We start from the raw sequence: 21,391 nt of genomic DNA on the forward strand, positions 1-21,391 counted from the left end.
CCTCAAAAGCAGCCATTCATCTCCAGCCCAAGCAGAGCATTTCTGAAACCGCTCCTCGGAACTCGACCTCTCTAGATTTTAAAGCCCAGTCCATCAGAAGGGAATTCTGTGGTCCAGTACATCTGAGAACAGCTACATATTCTGGCATCTCTAAAAAGAGTTGCAGCGCCTGGTACCCAGTAAAGGCTCTGAAAAGTCCCGCAGCAAAGAGACTTTTCCAACGTTCCCAAAGGTTACCCTGAGTGTATTTGACCAGGGAGCCCTGTTTACAGAAGTCCAGTCTCATCTCACAGGATGTTAGTGTTCAGAGGAACGAGTTGGGGGGAACATGGCTGTGGCCCCCCTCCTAAGCCCAGCACCTTGGAGCACAAGGCCTCGAGCCAGGATCTGAGTTGAGTCTCTGGCCTGGCGTCATCCTTCTCCCTGGGATGCCCACTGCCTTTAGGCAAGTCCAGTGCCCAGACCTGACTGGTTCAGCTGCTGTCTTCTCAGGCCAGCGAGATAATCCTGGAGATCAAGAAGGCGTTTGAAGAGAGCCTGAGCACCCTGAAGTGGATGGATGAAGACACTCGGAAATCAGCCAAGGAAAAGGTGAGGCTGGACGGGTGCTGGGAGGGGTCCCGCACAGAGGGCAGCAGCCTCAGAGAGACGAGGGTGGATGAAGAAGGGACTAGTTTTATCCAATGAGTGCAGCACGGTTGCTGTCCTGCGTTCAGGAGGTGGAAAGTCCAGCACGATGGAGGGACAGCCTTGAACATATGATCGGATTAACGACTGTATGAAAACAAACTGTGCTAAGTGTGCAAGGGAGGTGTGACCATGGATGAGATGCAGCCCAGCAGGGGGTGGTGACCAGGGAAGGCTTCCCTTGGGACATGACATTTAGGCAGAGACCCCAAGGATAAGTGGAAGTTAGACAAGAGGAAGGGACATGAAAGCTCTGAGATGGGAGGAGCTGGGCCGTTTCCCCTTGGCCCAGACCCTGAGCCCGGCACCCACAGAGCACTGCTGGGCGTTCACTGTCCTCTGTGTCTCTCCTGCCCAGGCGGATGCGATCTACAACATGATAGGCTACCCCAACTTTATCATGGACCCCAAGGAGCTGGACAAAGTGTTCAGTGATGTGAGTGGCTCCCACCCTGCCCCCTTGCATTCCTGAATACCCATGGGGACCCCGCTTGGGAAAGGGCAGAGGCTGGGTCTGGGTGGGCCGCTGGAGGTACCATGACTGTCAAGACATCTGGAGATGATGTGGTGTGGGGTTTGGGCATGGACCGCGAACTAAGGAACCGTTATCTGCTCCTTCCTCTCCTGGGCCAGCCGGTGACCCCCACCTCCCCAGAGCCGCTAGCAGTCAATGACCAGTACAGCACAGTCAGCTCTACTGAATGAGTGGGAAATAATGGGGGAAAACAGATCCTAGAAGGTGTAGAGAGAATCGGTGTCCCTAAAGCATCAGGGGGTGGAGTACAGAGTGGAACCCCTCATACGCTTCCCAGCCCCCCGAGTTGCCTCCTATCCCCAGGCTTCTCCCCAACCTCCCCAGAGAAACCTGGACCTCTCATTCGGACTTCGAAATGCTAATGGGAAAGAGGAAGAATAAATCCCAAGTGCACGTTTAAGCTTAATTTAGGCAACAAGCGTAGTTGATACATCCCTGGTGGTTAGACCTTTGGGCAAATCACTCCTTTAAACGGATTGTGCTTCTGCCCCGAAAGATAAAGTTTTATACCTTATAATTGAAATTTGTGAATTCAGGCATTTTAGAAATAGTAATAACCGCTCATCATGGTTATATTTAAAACCAAAGAATATTAAAACTACTTCTGAGAATATGGGACTCATTCTGCAGCCTTTTTCCTTGAGAGTAATTTTAGATGCTCCAGGGTATCATGGTATAAGACGAGGGGCTCCTGGAGACAGCCCAGGCAGACCCCACAGGATTGGAGTCATGACCCCAAGGGCCTAGCATTTTACCAGAGCCCTGATGTAAAGCCAAAAAGTCCTAGAGCAGATCTAAGGGAGAACCTTGCCCCTGGCAAGAGCTGAAAGGCCGGGCTGAGTGGTGAGGAAGGTGTGCAGTAATGCCTGTCCCCTGAGGTTTCACAGATCCCAGCTGGATTTATGAGGTCTGTGCTGGCCAGCGTGGTAGCTACTAGCCACAGATGGCTAATTAATTAAAATCAAAATGAATTAAATAATTAAGTTAAAAGGTTGCAGTAGCCACATTTGAAATGCTCAGAAGCCACATGTGGCTGCTGTCGACCGTATCCGACAACATAGGTGTAGAACATGTCCATCATCGCAGAAAGTTCTGGACCCCACTGGACATATTTCCCACCTAAGGCCCTGGCACGGCCGCAGGGGCTTCCTGGTGCCTTGAGACACTGTAGGGTGCTGGGTGGCCCTGGGTGAAGCTCTTGGTGTGTCCTTGGAAGGGGGGGGCGGGGGCAGGCCCCAGCAGGGTGAGGGCCAAGGGTAGAGCCCAAGCCTGCAGCTCTGAGCCCTCCGTTCTAGTCTCTGCCCTGCGGACCAGCCCCCTGACTGCATGGGGTCTCAGTTTCCTCGGTTTTAGAAGACACGGTTTGCGTTCAGGGACCTGAGTGGGCTCTGACCCTGTGGCTTGCTCCCGCCTGTCCAGTACACCGCGGTTCCAGACCTCTACTTCGAGAACGCCATGCGGTTTTTCAACTTCTCATGGAGGGTCACTGCCGACCAGCTCCGGAAAGCGCCCAACAGAGATCAGTGAGTCCCCGGGCCTCGCTGGGAGGGCACGGGCTCCTGCAGGCAGGTATGGGGGCCCAGCTCTCCTTCAGCACGAGCAGGGTGCGGGATGTGACTGTCACGAGGGCCCTCTGAGGAGCGCGGGCGGCTGTTACCCCGCTCAGAAGCCGGGAGCTGAGATCAGCCCGAGTCTGTGTGCCCTTAGAGCCCAGCCTGTTGCCAGACGGAGCTTTCGTCCCTGGAGTTGAGCAGGCCTGGCAACACCACCCAGCTCCACCACTTCAGCGTTCGGAGCCTTTGCTTCATTATCTGTAGATAGGATGGGAGGAGCTTAATAGCCTCCTAGAAAACTCAGATGTAATCCGCCTAGTACTAGTTCTCAGACTAAACTCCCTCCATGCCTAAAACATTTTGCAGGGTAAATCTTAGAGAAAAGAGAAAGCAACTTCTTTGCCTCTGGCTCCCTCTTGTGGACAACAGGGGTTTGAGTTGTCTTCAACCAGGGCTCCCCATAAACGTACAAGAAGGTGGTTTTTGATCTCCAGAATAAGGCACAGGCACTGCCCCAGTGTTGTGAATTTATTTGAAGTCTTTTAATTTAGCTTAAAATTTTCCATCTAAAGTTAGTCTCCTACTCATTAATATACCCACCCCTTAATACATCTCTGTGGGACTTACTGGAGGAGACATAGTGACTGTCGTGGCTCTTGGAGAAAATATCCTTTCTGTCTCACTCCACTCCCCACTGGCCCTTCCCACCAGAAAAACCATTTGGAAGCCAAGTGTTTCATTACTATCTACCATCAGGGCCCCTTCTACACTCTTAAAATCATTGAATCCCCAAAAGCTTTTTTGTTTATGGGAGTTATATATATATATATTTTTTTTTAACAAATTTATTTTATTTATTTATTTTTGGCTGCGTTGGGTCTTCATTGCTGCACGCGGGCTTTCTCTAGCTGTGACGAACGGGGGCTACTCTTCGTTGCAGTGTGCAGGCTTCTCATTGCAGTGGCTTCTCTTGTTGCAGAGCACGGGCTCTAGGCACGCGGGCTTCAGTTGTTGTGACACATGGGCTCAGTAGTTGTGGCTTGCAGGCTCTAGAGCGCAGGCTCAGTAGTTGTGGCGCACGAGCTTAGTTGCTCCGTGGCATGTGGGATCTTCCCAGACCAGGGCTCGAACCTGTGTCCCCTGCATTGGCAGACAGATTCTTAACCACTGCACCACCAGGGAAGCCCTATGGGAGTTATATTGATTTTTCTGAAAATTTTATGAAAAAGAACAATTTTTTTTAATTTATTGAGAAGAGAGGTATTGTTTTACTTTTTGCAAATTTCTTTAATGTTTGGCTTAATAGAAGACAGCCAGATTCTCACATCTGCTTCTGCCTTCATTCTGTTACAATATATTGTTTTGAAATATATAAAGAAATTCTAGGACTTCCCCAGTGGTCCAGTGGTTAAGACTCCACGCTTCCAGTACAGGGGACACAGGTTCAGTTCCTGGTTGGGGATGTTCCACATGCGGTGTGGCCGAAAAAAAAAAAGAAAAGATAGGAATAAAGAAATTCTAGCCTCACACAGACATGTAGTTAGAAAAGGGAGGGACCTTTGAACAGGCTTTTTGATACATGTGCACATCCTTCGCTGATACTATACCAAAACGCGACAGGTGTAACTTTCTTAAAGGTTAGTTGCACTGCCCTCCGAAACCATATTCATAAACTTTTCATACTCTTTTACACTGAAATCCATCGGTCTGTCTTGCGCTTTGAATGGATCTTTTACCCCGGTGTGATTTTGTAACACCGTGCATTGGTCATTGGGAAAACAGTGCTTCATTGAATTTCACATATCTTCCAAACAGTAACTTCTTCATTTTAGAATATCAAAAAAAATCCACCTTTGGTAATATCACTGCTGACCTCCAGAGAGAAGTCTTTAAATATTGGGCAGCTGTCAAGTTTGTGGTGGCCGATACCAGTTTTTCAAAATTTTGCTTGAAACTTCAGGTTTTTGGAAACCTTGCATTTTTATCATTGGCAACAAACGGTGTCGGTTGTTTTCCTTGAGGTGATGAGTTCACTCTATTCATTTTCAAGGATATGTCTGTCAAACACCAGTCATCCTCTCAAGTACAAATGGTGTTCCATGAAAAAAACAGAAATGCTTATGAGTGGTTCCCATCTGGTCATGCATAATATTTAGAGACTTGTACTCAAGGGTCTAGATTTAATGAAGTTAATAGTTATGCTGCGTCATCAAGGATGTTCTTAAGTGAAAATGACTTTTTTTTTTCTGGTGAAGAACACGGTGACCAATTGAACAGCTGGTGCCACCAGCCTGACTCAGCTAGGACTCCAGCAGTTTTACCCAGCGTTGCTTTTACACCATCAGTGTAACGGTCTACACGATGGGAAAGGCGAATAACATCTTAACATTATTATGAAAATAGTTTGACCTCACAGAACCCCTGAAAGGGAATTGAGGGATTCCCATCCCGTCAGGTATCCACAGAGCACACTTTGAAAACTGCTGACAAATACATTTTGAGCCTGGATTGTAATGACTTTTTAGTATGTAATGGTCCATTTTGTTCTTTTTTTTTTTCTGAGACGCTCAACATTTTTTTAATTTTGTATTTGACCACGCAGCATGGCATGGGGGATCTTAGTACCCCGACCAGGGATTGAACCTGTGCCCCCTGCGGTGGGAGCGCAGAGTCTTAACCGCTGGACCACCAGGGAAGTCCTGAGATGCTCAGCATTTTTAATAGTCAGTGAAATGAAATTAAACGTAAAGTAAGATTTCACTGTACGCTTGCTAACATGGCTAAAGCCAATAGTTTCTGGGACTGTTGTGTGCTTGTGTGGCCTGGGGCCTGGGGTCAAGGGGAGTCCACACTTTTAGGGCTCTGGACACTCTCCCGATGGGCCATCCCCACCTGCGCTCCCCCAGCAGACTCTGAGCTTGCCCGTGTGTCTCGCTTGCAGGTGGAGCATGACGCCACCCATGGTGAACGCTTACTACTCGCCCACCAAGAATGAGATCGTGTTTCCAGCTGGAATCCTGCAGGCACCGTTCTACACCCGCTCTTCACCCAAGTACGCGATGCTTCTGTTGCTCCCGCCCCGTCTCCTCCCCACACCCCTCAGTGGATCCCCGGGCCCAGCCCGGCCCTGTGGCCCACAGCTGACCCCACGCGCACACCCACCTCGCTGAGAGCTCCTCGTCCCACCGGCCAGGAGATGTTGCCATGGAAACAACAGCCTTACTCCCTGTGCTTCCCTCCGGGGTCTCCGGGACCGGGGAAGCCCCTGCACGGTGGGAACTTGGGGGTAGGAGCCACATATAGGGAAATTCCTCTCTAACAGCATTCTAGAACAGTCTCAGCTGGGAAGGTGGGAAGAGTGAGGGCACTGTCTCGGAAACGAAATCCACACAGGCCTGGGTCCGAATCCCAGACCTGCTCTCTGCTGACTGTGTGGCCCTTGGGCAAAGTGCCTGAACCATTCCACACCTCTGTCTGCTCATTTATAGAGTTAGTTACCAAGGCCTAAGTCTTTGGGATGACCAAAGAGGACCGTGCGGTGCCACAGAGCACCTGGCACAGTGCTTGGCGTCCAGCGGGCACAGGCAGGGCAGAGCAGACTCACCAGGCTCTGACTGGCTCAGGGGCCTGGCTGGAGCCCTGCGGGACTCTGCCGTGTCTCCAGGCTGGGAGAGCAGTGGTCCCTCCCCACACGGCATCACTCTCACCTTCGTGTCCTCCCCTTCAGTGCCTTAAACTTTGGTGGCATCGGTGTCGTCGTGGGCCACGAGCTGACTCATGCTTTTGACGATCAAGGTACAGGTTCCTTGGGGTCCCCTTCAGATGATTTCCCCACCAGCTTCCTGGCCCCACTGCTTCTGCTTTTGCTCCCTTCACGTCTAAGGGTCTTAGCCTTAGAGACAGAAGGATCTGGGTTCATATCTTGGCCCGGCCACCTGCCAATTGTGTGGACCTTAGCAAGTCCCATCAGTTCTGTAGGTCTCTGTTTTCTGCTCTGTAAAATGGGCATGATGCTTTTGTGGTGGCTGTGAGGACAGGGCAGACTCACAGGGGAGCACCCTGCTCCAGGACGGTGTGCAGTGCCAGGGGTGGGTATCAGTAGTCAGCGGGGAGAGAACATTTCTCCACCACTCCAGAGATTTCTCTGGTCCAACCACAGTCAGAAGAGTTAGCACCTCACCAGCTAATGTCCAGAATCCTCCTCATTGCCTCCTGCCTTGGGGACTCCAAGGCGAAGAAGGAGGAGGCAAGGCCTTGGAGGCCGGGCCCTATCCCATGACCCTAGCACTGCTGGCTGCGTTCACCTCCTCCTGGCTCAGGGTCAGAGGCCCTTCACCAGCCTTGACAGTGAATCCAGCTCCACCGAAGATTTGAACATGCTGGTCCTTTGCTGAGATCAGGTTCCTCTACCCCCCACCCCCACCCCAACAGCTGATTCATGCCGCTCCTTTAGCACCCAGACCAGCCTCATCTCCCCGGTGCTGGGTGGCAGATGGGTGGATCATTTCTCCCTGGGAGGAGAGGCACAACCAGCAGCACGGGTCCCGGCTCTGCCTCTTCTCCCCCTGACCTGACACTTCTGTCTGACCCCGCAGGACGGGAGTATGACAAGGACGGGAACCTTCGGCCCTGGTGGAAGAACTCATCCGTGGAGGCTTTCAAGCAGCAGACCGAGTGCATGGTGGAGCAGTACGGCAACTACAGCGTGAACGGGGAGCCGGTGAACGGCCGGCACACCCTCGGGGAGAACATCGCTGATAATGGGGGCCTCAAGGCGGCCTATCGGGTAAGAGGCCCCCTCCTCACACACCCCAGGCCAAGGTTGGGACTGTCCAGCTGCTTCTCAGTTAAGGGTGGTTGTAGACAAGCTGGGGCAAGTGCAGCAGCCCTGCGAGCCTCAGTTGCCACATCTGTGGAATGGGTGGCAGTGAGAACTGATTGAAAGGGTGTCTGTGAAGCACCTAGCACGGAACTGGCACATAAAAGGCTGTCTGCTCTGAGTCCAGCCCGACTGAAGGTCACCAGAAAGGGCTTGGGCTAGACCCACCTGAAGACCTGCCTGTTCTTCCCTTTACAGGGGAAGCCACCACTGACTCAGGCAGCAGTGGGCCCAGGAAAGGAGGGAGGGGTCAGTGGTCTTGGAGCCACTTCCGGCTCACGTCCTGGGTCTGGAGTAAGTCACTCAGCCTCCTTGAGCCTCAGGATACATGGCTGTGGCTACCTAGTCCCTGCATCGCTGGGTGTTAGAAAGATAGCATGTGACCACTTGGGCTCAGGGCCTGGTCCGGAGTGGCACTCGGAGACGTTAGCTGAGTTGGAAGGGAGATACCAGAGGCCAGTGCAGAGCCTCCAGCTCCCCGTGGTAGTGAGAGCAGAAATCCCACGAGGTGCCCGGTATTGAGGCCTTACTGTGCGCCAGGTGCTGTGCTCAGCGCCCCCGACAGCTTTACAATTAGGTGTCACACGCCCGTTTTGCAGGTGAGGAAACCAACCCAGAAACGTTCAGCAACTTGCCTGACGTCCATTAGTCAGTGAAAGGGAATCGCGAACTTTCTACCCACCGTGTACTGTTGTTGGCGCCAGAGATTCTGTGACAAAACAGACAGGGATCCTGCTGTCCTAAAGCTCCCAATTTTAATGGGGTGGGGAGGGGGAGAAAGGCAATACATACCTACACAAATAAATGAGGTAACTTCAGGTATTGATAAGGAGAAGAAGAATATAAACTAGGCCAAAGTAATAAAGGAAAATGGGGGGAAGGATGGCCAGGGGAGGCCTTCTGGAGGGGATGACATTTGAATTGAGACCTAAATGATGAGGAAGAGGCAGGGAAAGCTGGGAAAGAAGAGTAAGTACGGAGGCCATGAGATGGACCCAAGCCTGGCGTGGTCAAGGACAGGAAGGAGGACGGGGGCAGCGTGGAGGGAGGGCAGGGCCCAGGGCAGGGGGGAGGCCGGAGGAGTGGCTGGACCAGGCTGCCGGCCTCTGCCGGCTGAGCAAGGAGCTTGGGTTTTATTCTGGCGACAATGAGAGCCGCTGCAGGGGTTTTAAGTAGAGGAATGAAATGATCTAAGTTATCCTGTACGACAGGGTCAGCAGACCTACAGTCCCTGGGCCACATCCAGCCCTCGGCTGGATAAATCAATAAAAATAAATAAAAACTGGGGGGGACACAGCCATGCCCATTCGTCTCCACGGTGCCTGTGTCTGCTTTCACACAGCAGTGGCGCCCTTGAGTTGCTGCGGAAAAGTGTTTGGCTTCCAAAGCTGAAAATAGTTACTCTCCGGCCCTTTACAGAAAATTTTGCCAACCCCTGCTTTACGAGGATGACTTGAGTTGCTAAGTTGGGAGGGGATTGAACTTGGACCAGTTTGAGTCACGGAGACTAGGTAGAAAGCTGCTGTGAGGTTGTCCAGGCAAGAGACAGGATAGAGCAATGGGAAAGGTGAGAAGTGGTTAGATTTGGGTTGTTCGGTGGATTGAAAGAGAAGAATCAAGGGAGAGTCCTGGGGTCTGGGCCTGAGTAACTGGGGGGTTGGTGATGTCACTTACTGTGATGGGAAAGTGAGTGTGTGTGTGTGTGTGTTTGTGTTAAGTTTGGGATGCATCTTGGATATCCAGCTGGGGCAGTTGAATATACCCAAGAAGAGGCTGGAGCCAGAAGGGTGTGCATTTGAGAGCCGTCGGTATTTAGATGTAGATGGTATTCAAAGCCATAGTGTTGAATGAGCTCCCCTCAGAATGAGTGCAGGTAAAGAGGACGGCTCCTCTAGGCTGAGCTGAGGCCATCACCAGAAGCTAGTCCCTGTCCCAACTGGGTAGACCATCCCCGATCTCCCATGGTAGCCCCCACCCCACCCTGCTTGCTCCTGTGTCATGGGGACCCTGAGCTCTGTTCTCTCCCCACAGGCCTACCAGAACTGGGTGAAGAAGTACGGGGCTGAGCAGACGTTGCCCACCCTGGGTCTCACCAATAACCAGCTCTTCTTCCTGGGGTTTGCACAGGTGAGTTCATTAGAGAAAAGCCAAACTCAGACAGAATCTGCCATCTTGAGTTCCAGGAGCTCTGAAAATCAAAAGGCAAGTTTCCTCAAATTGGGAAGCCCTAGCTCACTGGTCCATCCGCAGGGCATTTACCCTGTAAGAAGGTGAGCTTCATCATTAGAGAAATTCAAGGAAGGGCCAAGAATGCTGTTAGAGGAATTCCTGCATCAGGTAGGTAAGAGGACGAGGTGACTGCTAAGGGCCCTTCTGCTTCTGGGGTTCTAGCAATGTCTTGAAAACTCAAGACATCCCGGGCTGTTCCTTGAGCTGGCATTCAACATGTAGCCTTCTGTTGGTGCCCGGAGCCACCAGGCCATTAGACAGTTTGATCTGGACTCAAAGTGGTTTGGGGGCAGAATCCTTCGTTCAGGTGAAATGTCACGAAGATGCCCGGAACAGACAGAGAGCTGCTGTGGCTGCAGCAGAGGAAGCTGGGATGGGGTCCCACCAGCCCCTGTCTCTTCCTAACCCACTTGACAGACTCTCCTGGCCCCCCGGGGTCTCAGAACCAGGCGGGGCCCTTATTTTCCTGCTGTGGTGATGGGGCCAGTGGTGACCCCGGCCTCTCCCATGTCTCTCCCCCGAAGGTCTGGTGCTCCGTCCGCACGCCCGAGAGCTCGCACGAAGGTCTCATCACCGATCCTCATAGCCCGTCCCGCTTCCGGGTCATCGGCTCCATCTCCAACTCTAGGGAGTTCTCGGAACACTTCCACTGCCCGCCCGGCTCACCCATGAACCCTCATCACAAGTGTGAAGTGTGGTGAGAGGGGTGGAGCATCAAGAGCCAAGGAGGAAGCAGGGCAGGGGCCGAGGACCGCCCCCGGGGCGGGGCCAACAAGGCTGCCCGCTCCTTCCGGCGCCCAGGGCGGCGCCTGGACACCTCGGGCCCCCTTCCCCTCGCTGGAGGGTTTTCAGCCCGAACCAAGTCTGTGATGTGGGTTCTCACATTAATCCGAGATTTGCTCCCCTGTGAAGACCCGGTCATCCCAGGCACACGTGTGTCAACTCTGATGGGCATTTGGGTGTCAGGCCGGTTGCTCACCAGGCCTGGGCCCCACGCCGACACGGGCAGTGGGACACAGCCTCCTGCCCACATCCAGCGCCAGATACACCACAAACACCACTGTGTCAGTGCTTTAAAGATGTATTTTTGGGGAAACTATTTTTTAAACATTGTGGAATACACTGGAAATCTTCAGGGAAATAACGCATTTGAAACACTTTTTTTTTTTTTTTTAAGGAAAGGATTGGTATATTTATTATGTTCTGTTTTTCTAAATAACCTGTGGACAAGCCCCACTGATTTACCCCCCGCCTCGCTTCCTCACTTGCTGCAAGATTGGTCTGAAGCAGGATCCCCAGCCACTGAGCAGGTCCCCCAGTGGAGAGCTGCCTCAGTCCCTGGGGTATGCGGTTTCAGCCTCCTCCCCTGGTTCTTGGTCCCCTGGTGCAGAGAGGAGAGGCATAGAGGCCCGGCAGAGGGAGGGGCCAGCTTGTTGGTACCACCCCCTCAGTGTGCCTGCCTCTGTCCCCAGAGTCCAACAGTGGGAACCCCAGCAAGGAAGATCTGACCCCGAAGTCACAGCAGAGGACTGATGGCTGCATGAGGCCAGGTGAGGGCCCTCAAACCCTGTCTGGAGGTGCCCGAGCACCCTGGATCCGGGTCACAGGAGCCCTGCGAGGCTGAGACATCGCCATCAGGTGTACTCCACCATGCCATGGATGTCCTCTTTCCGTCCGCCTTCTTTTGACTGACCCCCCGTCAGTCCCGGGGCCTGTTGTCTCTCTGCAGCATCCTGCTATCCCAGCCACTTTGGGGTCTCTGCCTTGCAGACCCTCTTCTCCCAGGGAAGAAGGAAAGAGAAAGCAGCTCTCATTGCCCAAGGGCCCAAATCCTCCCTTCGAGCTCCGTCCTCTACCACTGGCCCGGGCCGGGCTCCCAGGACCGCAGCCAGGCCCGCCCTCCCTTCTCTAGTGCCTTATCCAGGGCTGCGCCTGGGCTCCCCGCAAGGAGACAGCCCTCCGCCCCCAGGGGCCCCTTGGCCTCCTCAATGAAGCCCCCCAAGTGTCCTGACTGGAACACAAGGCCATACCCCCTACTCCAGTGCCACACAGCTGCCCCTCATAGCCACCCAGAGGCTCTGGCCTACAGGTCTACGGCACTGAGGTCAGGAATCTGAAGAGCCCCTGAACTTGCCCTGGGCTTCAGCCCACCCTCAGCCCCTTGGGCTGAATCAAGACAATACTTGTAGCAAGATCCACTGCTCTTCTTGGGGGATGCTCTTAGCCACGGGAGGCTGCGAGGGGAAGGCTCCCCCAACCTGGTTGGTCTGGCCTGAGGTGTAGGGACCAGGAATGTCGTCCCTTCCCTGCGGCCTCATTTTCTCTGGACTCCCCCACCTGGTGGAGCTCATGTAGCCCCAGGCTGGCCCTGAGGAAGCAGGCACCCCTGACCAAGGCAGGAGCTGCCTCAGCCCTCCTGCCTGGTAGCCAGGCCACCGGGCCAGCCCCGCTCCCACAGGGAGCCAGCGTTCTCCTCGCCCAAGATGAGCAGAGGCTCAACCACTGCCTCGCCCACCTTCAGGTCGGCCCTGGAGCTGGGGCAGGGGTTTTGGCAGTGGGCTCCAGGTGAGGCCCCTGGCCCCCACCAGCGGCAGGCCTAATGTCTCTTCAGAGGAAATGGAGGACAGGAGCCAGAGAAGGAGCTGGAGTCGGGAGCCCGCCATGCGCACCTCACCACGGAGGGACCGGCTCTCCTGGGCCTGGCGCCCTCCCCTCCCCCACTCCACCCTCCTGCCCTCCGGCCTTCCCCGAGGAGGGTCGCACCCCCGGCACCATGGACTGGGACCTGCCAGCCAGAAGCAGCGGTCCTAGGGCTGAGGGTCCAGCCGGAGGGAACGTCCTCTGCCCTCATTGCTTCAGGGAGTGGGAGGGGGCAGGCCGAGGAGGACTCGGGACCAGCGGGGATGGAAGCAAAGGAAGCACTCCCACTGCCTCCCCTGCAGAGCCTTGGGCAGCTGCGCTCTGAGAGGCCCCTTCCTCCTAGGCCTGGGGAGCCATAGGGGCGGCTTCTCCGTGGGCACATAGACGTGGGGTTTGGAGCTGGGAATCTATTTTTTGTATTATGTTTTGTGCTACTGTAGCTTGGGTTTGGCACTATTGTAACTGAAATAAAGTACTTGTACCGAGGGCCATGTTGGTCCAAGTGTGTGTCCTTCTGGGGCGGTGTGTGTCCTGTGGAGCTGAGGGAGGGCTCCCGGCCAGCACAGAGCTGCTAGCACCCCCAGGGCCTACGGCACCTCCTCCCCAGAGCAGAGGCCTTGGACCCTGACAAATGCCAGAAGGTTACGCAGTGCCTATGCCCACTTGGCCACACTTCATCCATATGACCGTGTAAGGGCCCCCTGCTGGTGAGAATGATGCATGTCACCACATGAGCTCAAGGGACCTGGTAAAAATAATTTTTCCATTATCTTGGAGCAAAGGATGTCAGCAGTGGGTTTCCAGGCCTCAGGTGCTTGGGCAGGGCCAGGCAGGAGAAGGGGCATTCGAAGAAGTTCAAGGAAGAGTCTCTGACATACACTCATGCCTCCTCCTGGGTTTTGCATGTATTCTTCCCTCTGCCTGGAATACTCTTCGCTGACTTCTTTTGGCTGATAAACTCCTACCCATACTTCAATGCCCAGCTCAGCATCACCTCTAGGAGGCCATTCCTGACCTCCAGTCCCGATCAGGTGGCTCATACAGGCTTCCCTCTCCTACCAGAGTGCCTTAGTGCCAGGGCTGCCATAACGAACTATGACAACGTGGTGGCTAATAAAACAGAAATTTATTGTCTCACAGTTCTGAAGTCTGAGACTGAGGTGTCGGCAGAGTTGATTCCTGCTGAGGAATGTGAGGGAGAATCTAGGCTAGAAGCCTGGTTTCTGGTGATTTGCTGGCAGTCTTTAGTGCTGCCTACTTGTAGAAGCATCACTCCAGTCTGTCTTCATCTCACATGAAAATATGAGAGGCTGCTAAAAACAGTACCGCCTCGGGAAGCACACACATACACACACACACAGGCTGAAGGTGCAGAAGGGAGACATTTTTTTCCTGCAGAGGCCCATCTTACTGACACTCTCCCTTTCCCAATGACCGAGTGAACAGGCTCCTTTCTCTTCCCCACTCTGAGCCCTGGGGCCCCTGCTTCTCCCTTCCCGAACTGCCTCCCTTTTTTGTTAGCAGCAGATCCTCTGCTTCCAAAGCATGCCCCCCTCCCCAAGCAGGAATTAAAACCCCAGCTCGACCCTCTAGGAGTTTATCCTACAGTTAAGGAGATAGAAACACATGCAAGATGCGATTGAGCACAACTAGAAAATGTATACAACCTATAATAACAATTAATTGTGAATGCAAAAGGATTCAGCGGAGACTCTCCATAAGTGTTGAGGAACTGCAGAGGGAGGGATGAGACAATATTCTAAACTTTAAAGAATCTACTACAATAATAAAACAAAAATGGGTGAGACCTTTACAATGAAAACTAAAACTTTCCAGAAGACCATAAAAGAAGACCTGAATAAATGCAGAATACCCTCGCCATGAATGGAAAAGCTCAACATAATAAAAGATGTCAGTTCTCCCCCACGTTAATCTATAATTTCCATGTACTTTCAACCAAACTTCCAAGATAATTTTCATGGAATTTGATACGCGGATTCACATGGAATAGAAAATGCACCATGGCCAAGACAATTTTGAAAAAGAATAATGAGGGAGCTGGTTCTCTCAAAATATGCTATAAAGCTTTAGTACGTAGTATGATGTCGTGTTGGTGTAGGATTAGAGAAATGAAACAACATGAATAGATTAGGGAGACAATTCTATGTATATGTGGGAACTAGTATAGGATAAAGGAAGCCCTTTAAATCAGTTGGGAAATGATGAACCATTTAATAAATCGTGTTAGGATATCCACTTGGGAAAAAATGAATCTAGCTCTTGCCTCTCTCACACAGTTCTCACACACAGTGATCACAGCGATAAATTCTACACATATGGAGACCTAAACATGCAGTAACTATAAAAGTATTAGATGAAATATTACAGAAGATGTTCATGACTTTGGGTAGGCAAAGTCATCTTTGAAAAGACACTATTCACAAATATGAAGGTAATTGTAGAATTTCTAAAAATATTTTTTTAAAAACTCTAAAGAAATGAAAATCTACCATAATCCTATCATCCAAAGACACACACACACACACACACACACACACACACACACTTGGACTTCCCTGGTGGCGCAGTTAAGAATCCGCCTGCCAATGCAGAGGACACGGGCTCAAGCCCTGGTCCAGAAAGATCCCACACGCTGCAGAGCAACTAAGCCCGTGTGCCATAACTACTGAGCCCACGTGCCACAACTACTGAAGCCTGCACACCTGGAGCCTGTGCTCCACAACAAGAGAGGCCACCGCAATGAGAGGCCTGAGCCCTGCAATGAAGAGTAGCCCCCGCTCACCGCAACTAGAGAAAGCCCGCAGGCAGCAACAAAGACCCAACGCAGCCAAAAATAAATAAATTAAATTTTTTTAAAAGCCCTTTAAAGACACATACACAAAGGTACAAGTGAATAAAGAAAAAAAACATAAAAGGAAAAGACTAATACATTTGGCAACATGAAGACAATTCATTTATAAACAAGATACAATAAATAAAATTAAAAGATTAGATAAACAACACGGATCTACTATATAGCACAGGGAACTATATTCAATATCTTGTAATAACCTATAATGGAAAAGAATCTGAAAAAATATATATATACATACATATATATAAAAACTGCATCACTTTGCTGTACACCTGAAATTAACACAACATTGTAAATCAACTATACTTCAATTTTAAAATTTTTGAATTAAAAGACAAGTGACAGGTCCAGTGGTAAAGAATCTGCGTTCCTATGCAGGGCACACGGGTTCGATCCTTGGTCAGGGAACTAAGAACCCACATGCCGCGGGACAAATAAGCCCACACACCACAAATGCTGAGCTCATGCGCCTCAACTAGAGAGCCTGCGTGCCGCAAACTACAGAGCCCACTAGCTCTGGAACCCGCGCCACAACTAGAGAAGAGAAAACCCGCACGTCACAACTAGAGAGAAGCGCGCATGCCACAACGAAGAGCCTGCACGCTGCAACAAAGACCCGATGCAGCCAAATAAATAAATTTTTTTTAAGTGACAGATTGGAAGAAAAAATTTGCAACATGCATAGCTAATGATCCAGAATATATATAAACAACTCATAAAATTAAAAAACCCAATCAGGTGAAAAAGAGAGCAAAAGATTTAAAGAGATCATTCAGAGAAGAAAAAAAATACAAAAAGAAAAATAATTTTTGAAACGATAATCCCACTAATAATATGAGAAATGCATTTAAAATTACGATGAGGTAACATTTTTCACCCATCAGTTCAACAAAAGTGATGATATTTGATATTAAGCATTGGTGAGGACGTAGGGAACTGGGTACTGCCACCCACTGTGAGGGCCAATTTGACAGTGTTTATTAAATGTCAAGTGCATTTACCAGGACTTCCAGGCTTGGAGGACAAAGGTAGCGCCCTAATTTCAAGTGTACCCACTCACCCTCCCCCCAAAGGAAGGTAAATCAACAAAGAAAGGAAATAAAACCACACAGGAACCTTGAGTTACTTGAAGTAGAGAAATAATCCAAATTCCAACAGAAATCCCACCACATACAGCTGCAAGCCTGTGGGTGCCAAGAGTGATGGAGAGAAGGTTTCAGAGACATTGTGAAAAACAGTAGAGGGGCCTGGAAGTCTTAGGTGACCCACAGACAAAACCACTCTCAGGATGTCCAACACCAAGTGCCAAAACACTGAACACAGTTGGGGCATAATAGCCACCAGCAGCACCAGCACCCGGGAGGAATCTGGAAAGAATAGAAAGGGTAGCTTTGTAGAAGCATTGCTTCTTGGAGAGAAGCAGATATATACAGTAGGGCTGGTCCCCTTGTAGATGTGATAGTGAAGGAAAGAAGGGATTAAGAAGGAAAAAGTAAGAATCCTAAAAAACAAACAAGAAAGCTAATATGATAGTGTAAGTCAATTATACTTGAATTAAAAAAAGTGAGACCTAAGAAAAGCCAGTTCCCCACCACACCACCACCTCCTCCTCCACACTGTTTGTAAAGGATGTTGAACAGGGGCTGCAGGACGTACAGCAGAGGGCAAGCTTGAATAAGAAGTCCTGTCCATGAATGACCAGGACTATAAAAAGGCAGATCACATACATTCAAAACTACTGTTAAGAAAAAAAAAAAGAGAAAATAAATGCAAATCAGAGCATCTCAGCAGAAGAAAACTAACATGACGCTCCAAACTGAATTAAATATCCTCAAATAAGCATTTAGGGATACGGAAAAATACCTCAAATCAGAAATACAAAATCTGACAGCAGAAATAGGCCAAAAAAAGAGGAAGAAATGAAATGAGAATTGATATTGATCTTGGAGAATAAAATAACAAAATCGTATCATAAATGAAGATTAAACTAAAAGGTGTCCAAGGGATGATAGATTCAAATGAAAACTTACTAAAGGACATTGAAGAAAAGCAGGAAGACAACCAAGAAAATGAAAATTAGATAAAGAAGTAAAAACGGTCAGAGAGAAAATGGTGGAAATGAAAGACAGGCAAAGAGCTAACATTTAAAAGTGTAATCCAGGAAGACTTTCTAGAAATAAAAGACCTCGGTCTACACATCAAAAGGGTTCACTGGGTACTACGTAAATTGACATTGAGCAATCAACTCTAAGATAGATCCTTGTAAAGCTATTGGACTTTAAAGATAGAAAGCAGAGCCTCCAGGCAAAAATATGAAATAACTTAGGCAGACTTTTAAAAAAATAACATACATTATATGAAGTACCTAGAATAGGCAAATTCATAGAGACAGAAAATAGAATAGAGATTACCAGAGGCTGGAGGGAACGAGGGAAGGGGAAGTTATAGTTCAATAGGTACAGAGTTTTTGCTGGAGATGATGAAAAAGTTTTAGGTATAGATAGTGGTGGTGGTTACACAACATTGTAAATGTATTTAATGCCACTGAATTGTACACTTATGAATGGTTAAAGTGACAAATGTTATACATATTTATATATATTTTGACGCAATAACAAATAAATAAGATGCAAAGCAAAACAATAGTGATGCAGCATTCTCAAGAAACTTAGGGAAGCAATCCAAGGATGTTACATTGAACCCAACTGTCCTTCAAATAGCAAAACTACAAAACAACAAATAACATACAAGGGAATCCCTATAAGGTTAACAGCTGATCTTTCAGCAGAAACTCTGAAAGCCAGAAGGGAGTGGCAGGACACATTTAAAGTGATGAAAGGGGAAAACCTACAACCAAGATTACTCTACCCAGCAAGGATCGGATTCGACAAATAGCAAAACTACAGAAAAACATCTGCCCAGCGCAGGGAACGATCAACAAATGAAAAGGCAGCCTATTGAATGGGGGAAGCTATTTGCAAATGGGGGAAGATATATCTGATAAGGGGTTAATATACAAGGAATTCATACAACTCAACATCAAAAAAAAAAACCCAATTAAAAAAAAATGGGCAGGGCTTCCCTGGTGGCACAGTTGTTGAGAGTCCGCCTGCCGATGCAGGGGACACGGGTTTGTGCCCTGGTCCGGGAAGATTCCACATGCCATGGAGTGGCTAGGTTCGTGAGCCATGGCCGCTGAGCCTGTGCGTCCAGATCCTGTGCTCCACAACGGGAGAGGCCACAACAGTGAGAGGCCCACGTACTGCAAAAAAAAAAAAAAAAAATTGGGCAGAAAATCTGAATAGACATTTTTCCAAAAAAAGATATACGGGCTAACAGACACATGAAAAGATGCTCCATATCATTAATCATCAGGGAAATGCAAATTAAAACCACATTGATATACCACCTCGCACCTGTCAGAATGGCTATTATCAAAAAGACAATAAATAACAAGTCTTGGCAAGGATGTGGAGGAAAGGGAGCCCTCGTGCACTGTTAGTGGGAATGTAAATTGGTACAGCCTATGGAAAACCCTATGGAGGTTCCTCAAAAAATTAAAAATTGAGGGCTTCCCTGGTGGTGCAGGGGTTAAGAATCTGCCTGACAATGCAGGGGACACAGGTTTGAGCCCTGGTCTGGGAAGATCCCACATGCCGCAGGGCAACTAAGCCCGTGAGCCACAACTACTGAAGGCTACGTGCTGCAGCTACTGAAGCCCGCAAGCCTAGAGCCCATGCTCCGCAATGAGAGAAGCCACCGCAATGAGAAGCCTGCACACCGCAACGAAAAGTAGCTCCCGCTCGCCGCAACTAGAAAAAGCCCGCGCACTGCAACAAGATGCAACACAGCCAACAAGTAAATAAATAAATAAATCTTAAAAAAAAAAAAATTGAACTACCATATGATCCAGTAATTCCAGTTCTGGGTATTTTTTAGAAGATAACAAAAACTCTAATTTGAAAAGATATATGCACTCCAATGTTCATTGTGGCATTATTTACAGTAGCCCAAATATGGAATATATGGTCAGGAAAAGACAGTCTCCCAGTATCTCCCCCACTATTTACCCTGGTTCCAGATGGATTAGCCAATGTAATTAGCTAGGAATCAGAAAAACAAAAATAAAGTGATCTCTACTTGCAGATGACATGATTGTGTACCTGAAAAACTCTAGAGAATAAATGGTAAAATTAACTTAATAAAAGAATTCATCAGAGCTTCCGGGAAGATGGCGGAAGAGTAAGACGCAGAGATCACCTTTCTCCCCACAGATACACCAGAAATACATCTACACGTGGAACAACTCCTACAGAACACCTACTGAACGCTGGCAGAAGACCTCAGACCTCCCAAAAGGCAAGAAACCCCCCACGTAACTGGGTAGGGCAAAAGAATAAACAGAGACAAAAGGATAGGGACGGGACTTGCACCAGTGGGAGGGAGCTGTGAAGGAGGAAAGGTTTCCACACACTAGGAAGCCCCTTCGCGGGCGGAGACTGCGGGTGGCGGAGGGGGGAAGCTTCCGTGCCGCGGAGGAGAGCACAGCCACAGGGGTGTGGGGGGCAAAGCGGGGAGATTCCCGCACAGAGGATCGGTGCCAACCGGCACTCACCAGCCCGAGAGGCTTGTCTGCTCACCTGCCGGGGCGGGCGGGGCTGGGAGTTGAGGCTCGGGCTTCGGTCGGAGCTCCGGGAGAGGACTGGGGCTGGCGGTGTGAACACAGCCTGAAGGGGTTAGTGCGCCACGCCTAGCCGGGAGGGAGTCCGGGGAAAAGCCTGGAGCTGCCGAAGAGGCAAGAGACTTTTTCTTCCCTCTTTGTTTCCTGGTGCGCGAGGAGAGGGGATTAAGAACGCTGCTTAAGAGACGGGCGCGAGCCGCGGCTAAAAGGGCGGACCCCAGAGACGGGCATGAGACGCTAAGGCTGCTGCTGCCACCACCAGGAAGCCTGTGTGCGAGCACAGGTCACTGTCCACACCCCGCTTCCGGAGAGCCTGTGCAGCCCGCCACTGCCAGGGTCCCGGGAACCAGGGACAACTCCCCTGGGAAGGCACGCGGTGCACCTCAGGCTGGTGCAACGTCACGCCGGCCTCTGCCGCCGCGGGCTCGCCCCGCACTCCGTGCCCCTCCCTCCCCCCGGCCTGGGCGAGCCGGAGCCCCCGAATCAGCGGCTCCTTTAACCCCGCCCTGTCTGAGCGAAGAACAGACGCCCTCCAGCGACCTACACGCAGAGGCGGGGCCAAATCCAAAGCGGAGCCCCTGGGAGCTGTGAGAACAAAGAAGAGAAAGGGAAATCTCTCCCAGCAGCCTCAGAAGCAGCGGATTAAAGCTCCACAATCAACTTGATGAACCCTGCATCTGTGGAATGCATGAATAGACAACGAATCATCCCAAATTGAGGAGGTGGGCTTTGAGAGCAAGATTTATGATTTTTTCCCCTTTTCCTCTTTTTGTGAGTGTGTATGCTTCTGTGTGAGATTTTGTCTGTATAGCTTTGCTTCCACCATTTGTCCGAGGGTTCTATCCGTCCTTTTTTTTTTTTAATTTTTTTTCTTAATTACTTTTTATTTTAATAACTTTATTTTAGTTTAGTTTATCTTCGTTCTTTCTTTCCTTCCTTCCCTCCTTTAGATAACAAATCATCACAAATTGAGGAGGTGGACTTTGAGAGCAAGATTTATGATTTTTTCCCCTTTTCCTCTTTTTGTGAGTGTGTATGTGTATGCTTCTATGTGAGATTTTGTCTGTATAGCTTTGCTTCCACCATTTGTCCTAGGGCTCTATCCGTCCGTTTTTTTTTTTCTCTTAATAATTATTTTTTTATTTTAATAACTCTATTATATTTTATCTTATTTTATTTTACTTTATCTTCTTTCTTTCTTTTTTTCCTTCCTTCCCTCCTTCCTTCCTTCCTCCCTCCCTCCTTCCCTCCCTCCTTTCTTTCTACTTCTACTAATTCTTTCTTTCTACTTTTTCTCCCTTTTATTCTGAGC

General features: G+C 49.9%; 1 protein-coding gene across 5 annotated transcripts in view; it reads left to right on the forward strand.

Annotated features, from left to right (window-relative positions):
• ECE1 (endothelin converting enzyme 1) overlaps positions 1–13,012 on the forward strand; it is a 113,531-nt gene extending 100,519 nt beyond the window's left edge. For 3 of the 5 annotated variants that reach the window (XM_022552126.3, XM_022552124.3, XM_022552127.2), the window contains exons 12-19: positions 493–591; positions 1,046–1,123; positions 2,642–2,745; positions 5,717–5,827; positions 6,503–6,570; positions 7,371–7,561; positions 9,686–9,781; positions 10,408–13,012. In XM_022552126.3, coding sequence (XP_022407834.1) covers positions 493–591; positions 1,046–1,123; positions 2,642–2,745; positions 5,717–5,827; positions 6,503–6,570; positions 7,371–7,561; positions 9,686–9,781; positions 10,408–10,584 — 924 coding nt within the window. In that variant the 3' untranslated portion in view covers positions 10,585–13,012. The remainder of the gene's footprint in view (positions 1–492; positions 592–1,045; positions 1,124–2,641; positions 2,746–5,716; positions 5,828–6,502; positions 6,571–7,370; positions 7,562–9,685; positions 9,782–10,407) is intronic. The other 2 variants (XM_089899577.1, XM_089899586.1) reach the window with 2 other exon arrangements.
• The last annotated feature ends 8,379 nt before the right edge of the window (positions 13,013–21,391 follow it).

This window comes from Delphinapterus leucas, chromosome 1 (genome assembly GCF_059928025.1).
Source record: "Delphinapterus leucas isolate spDelLeu-1000000601 "Yukka" chromosome 1, BTC_Dleu_Yukka2, whole genome shotgun sequence".
Lineage (NCBI taxonomy): Eukaryota > Metazoa > Chordata > Mammalia > Artiodactyla > Monodontidae > Delphinapterus > Delphinapterus leucas.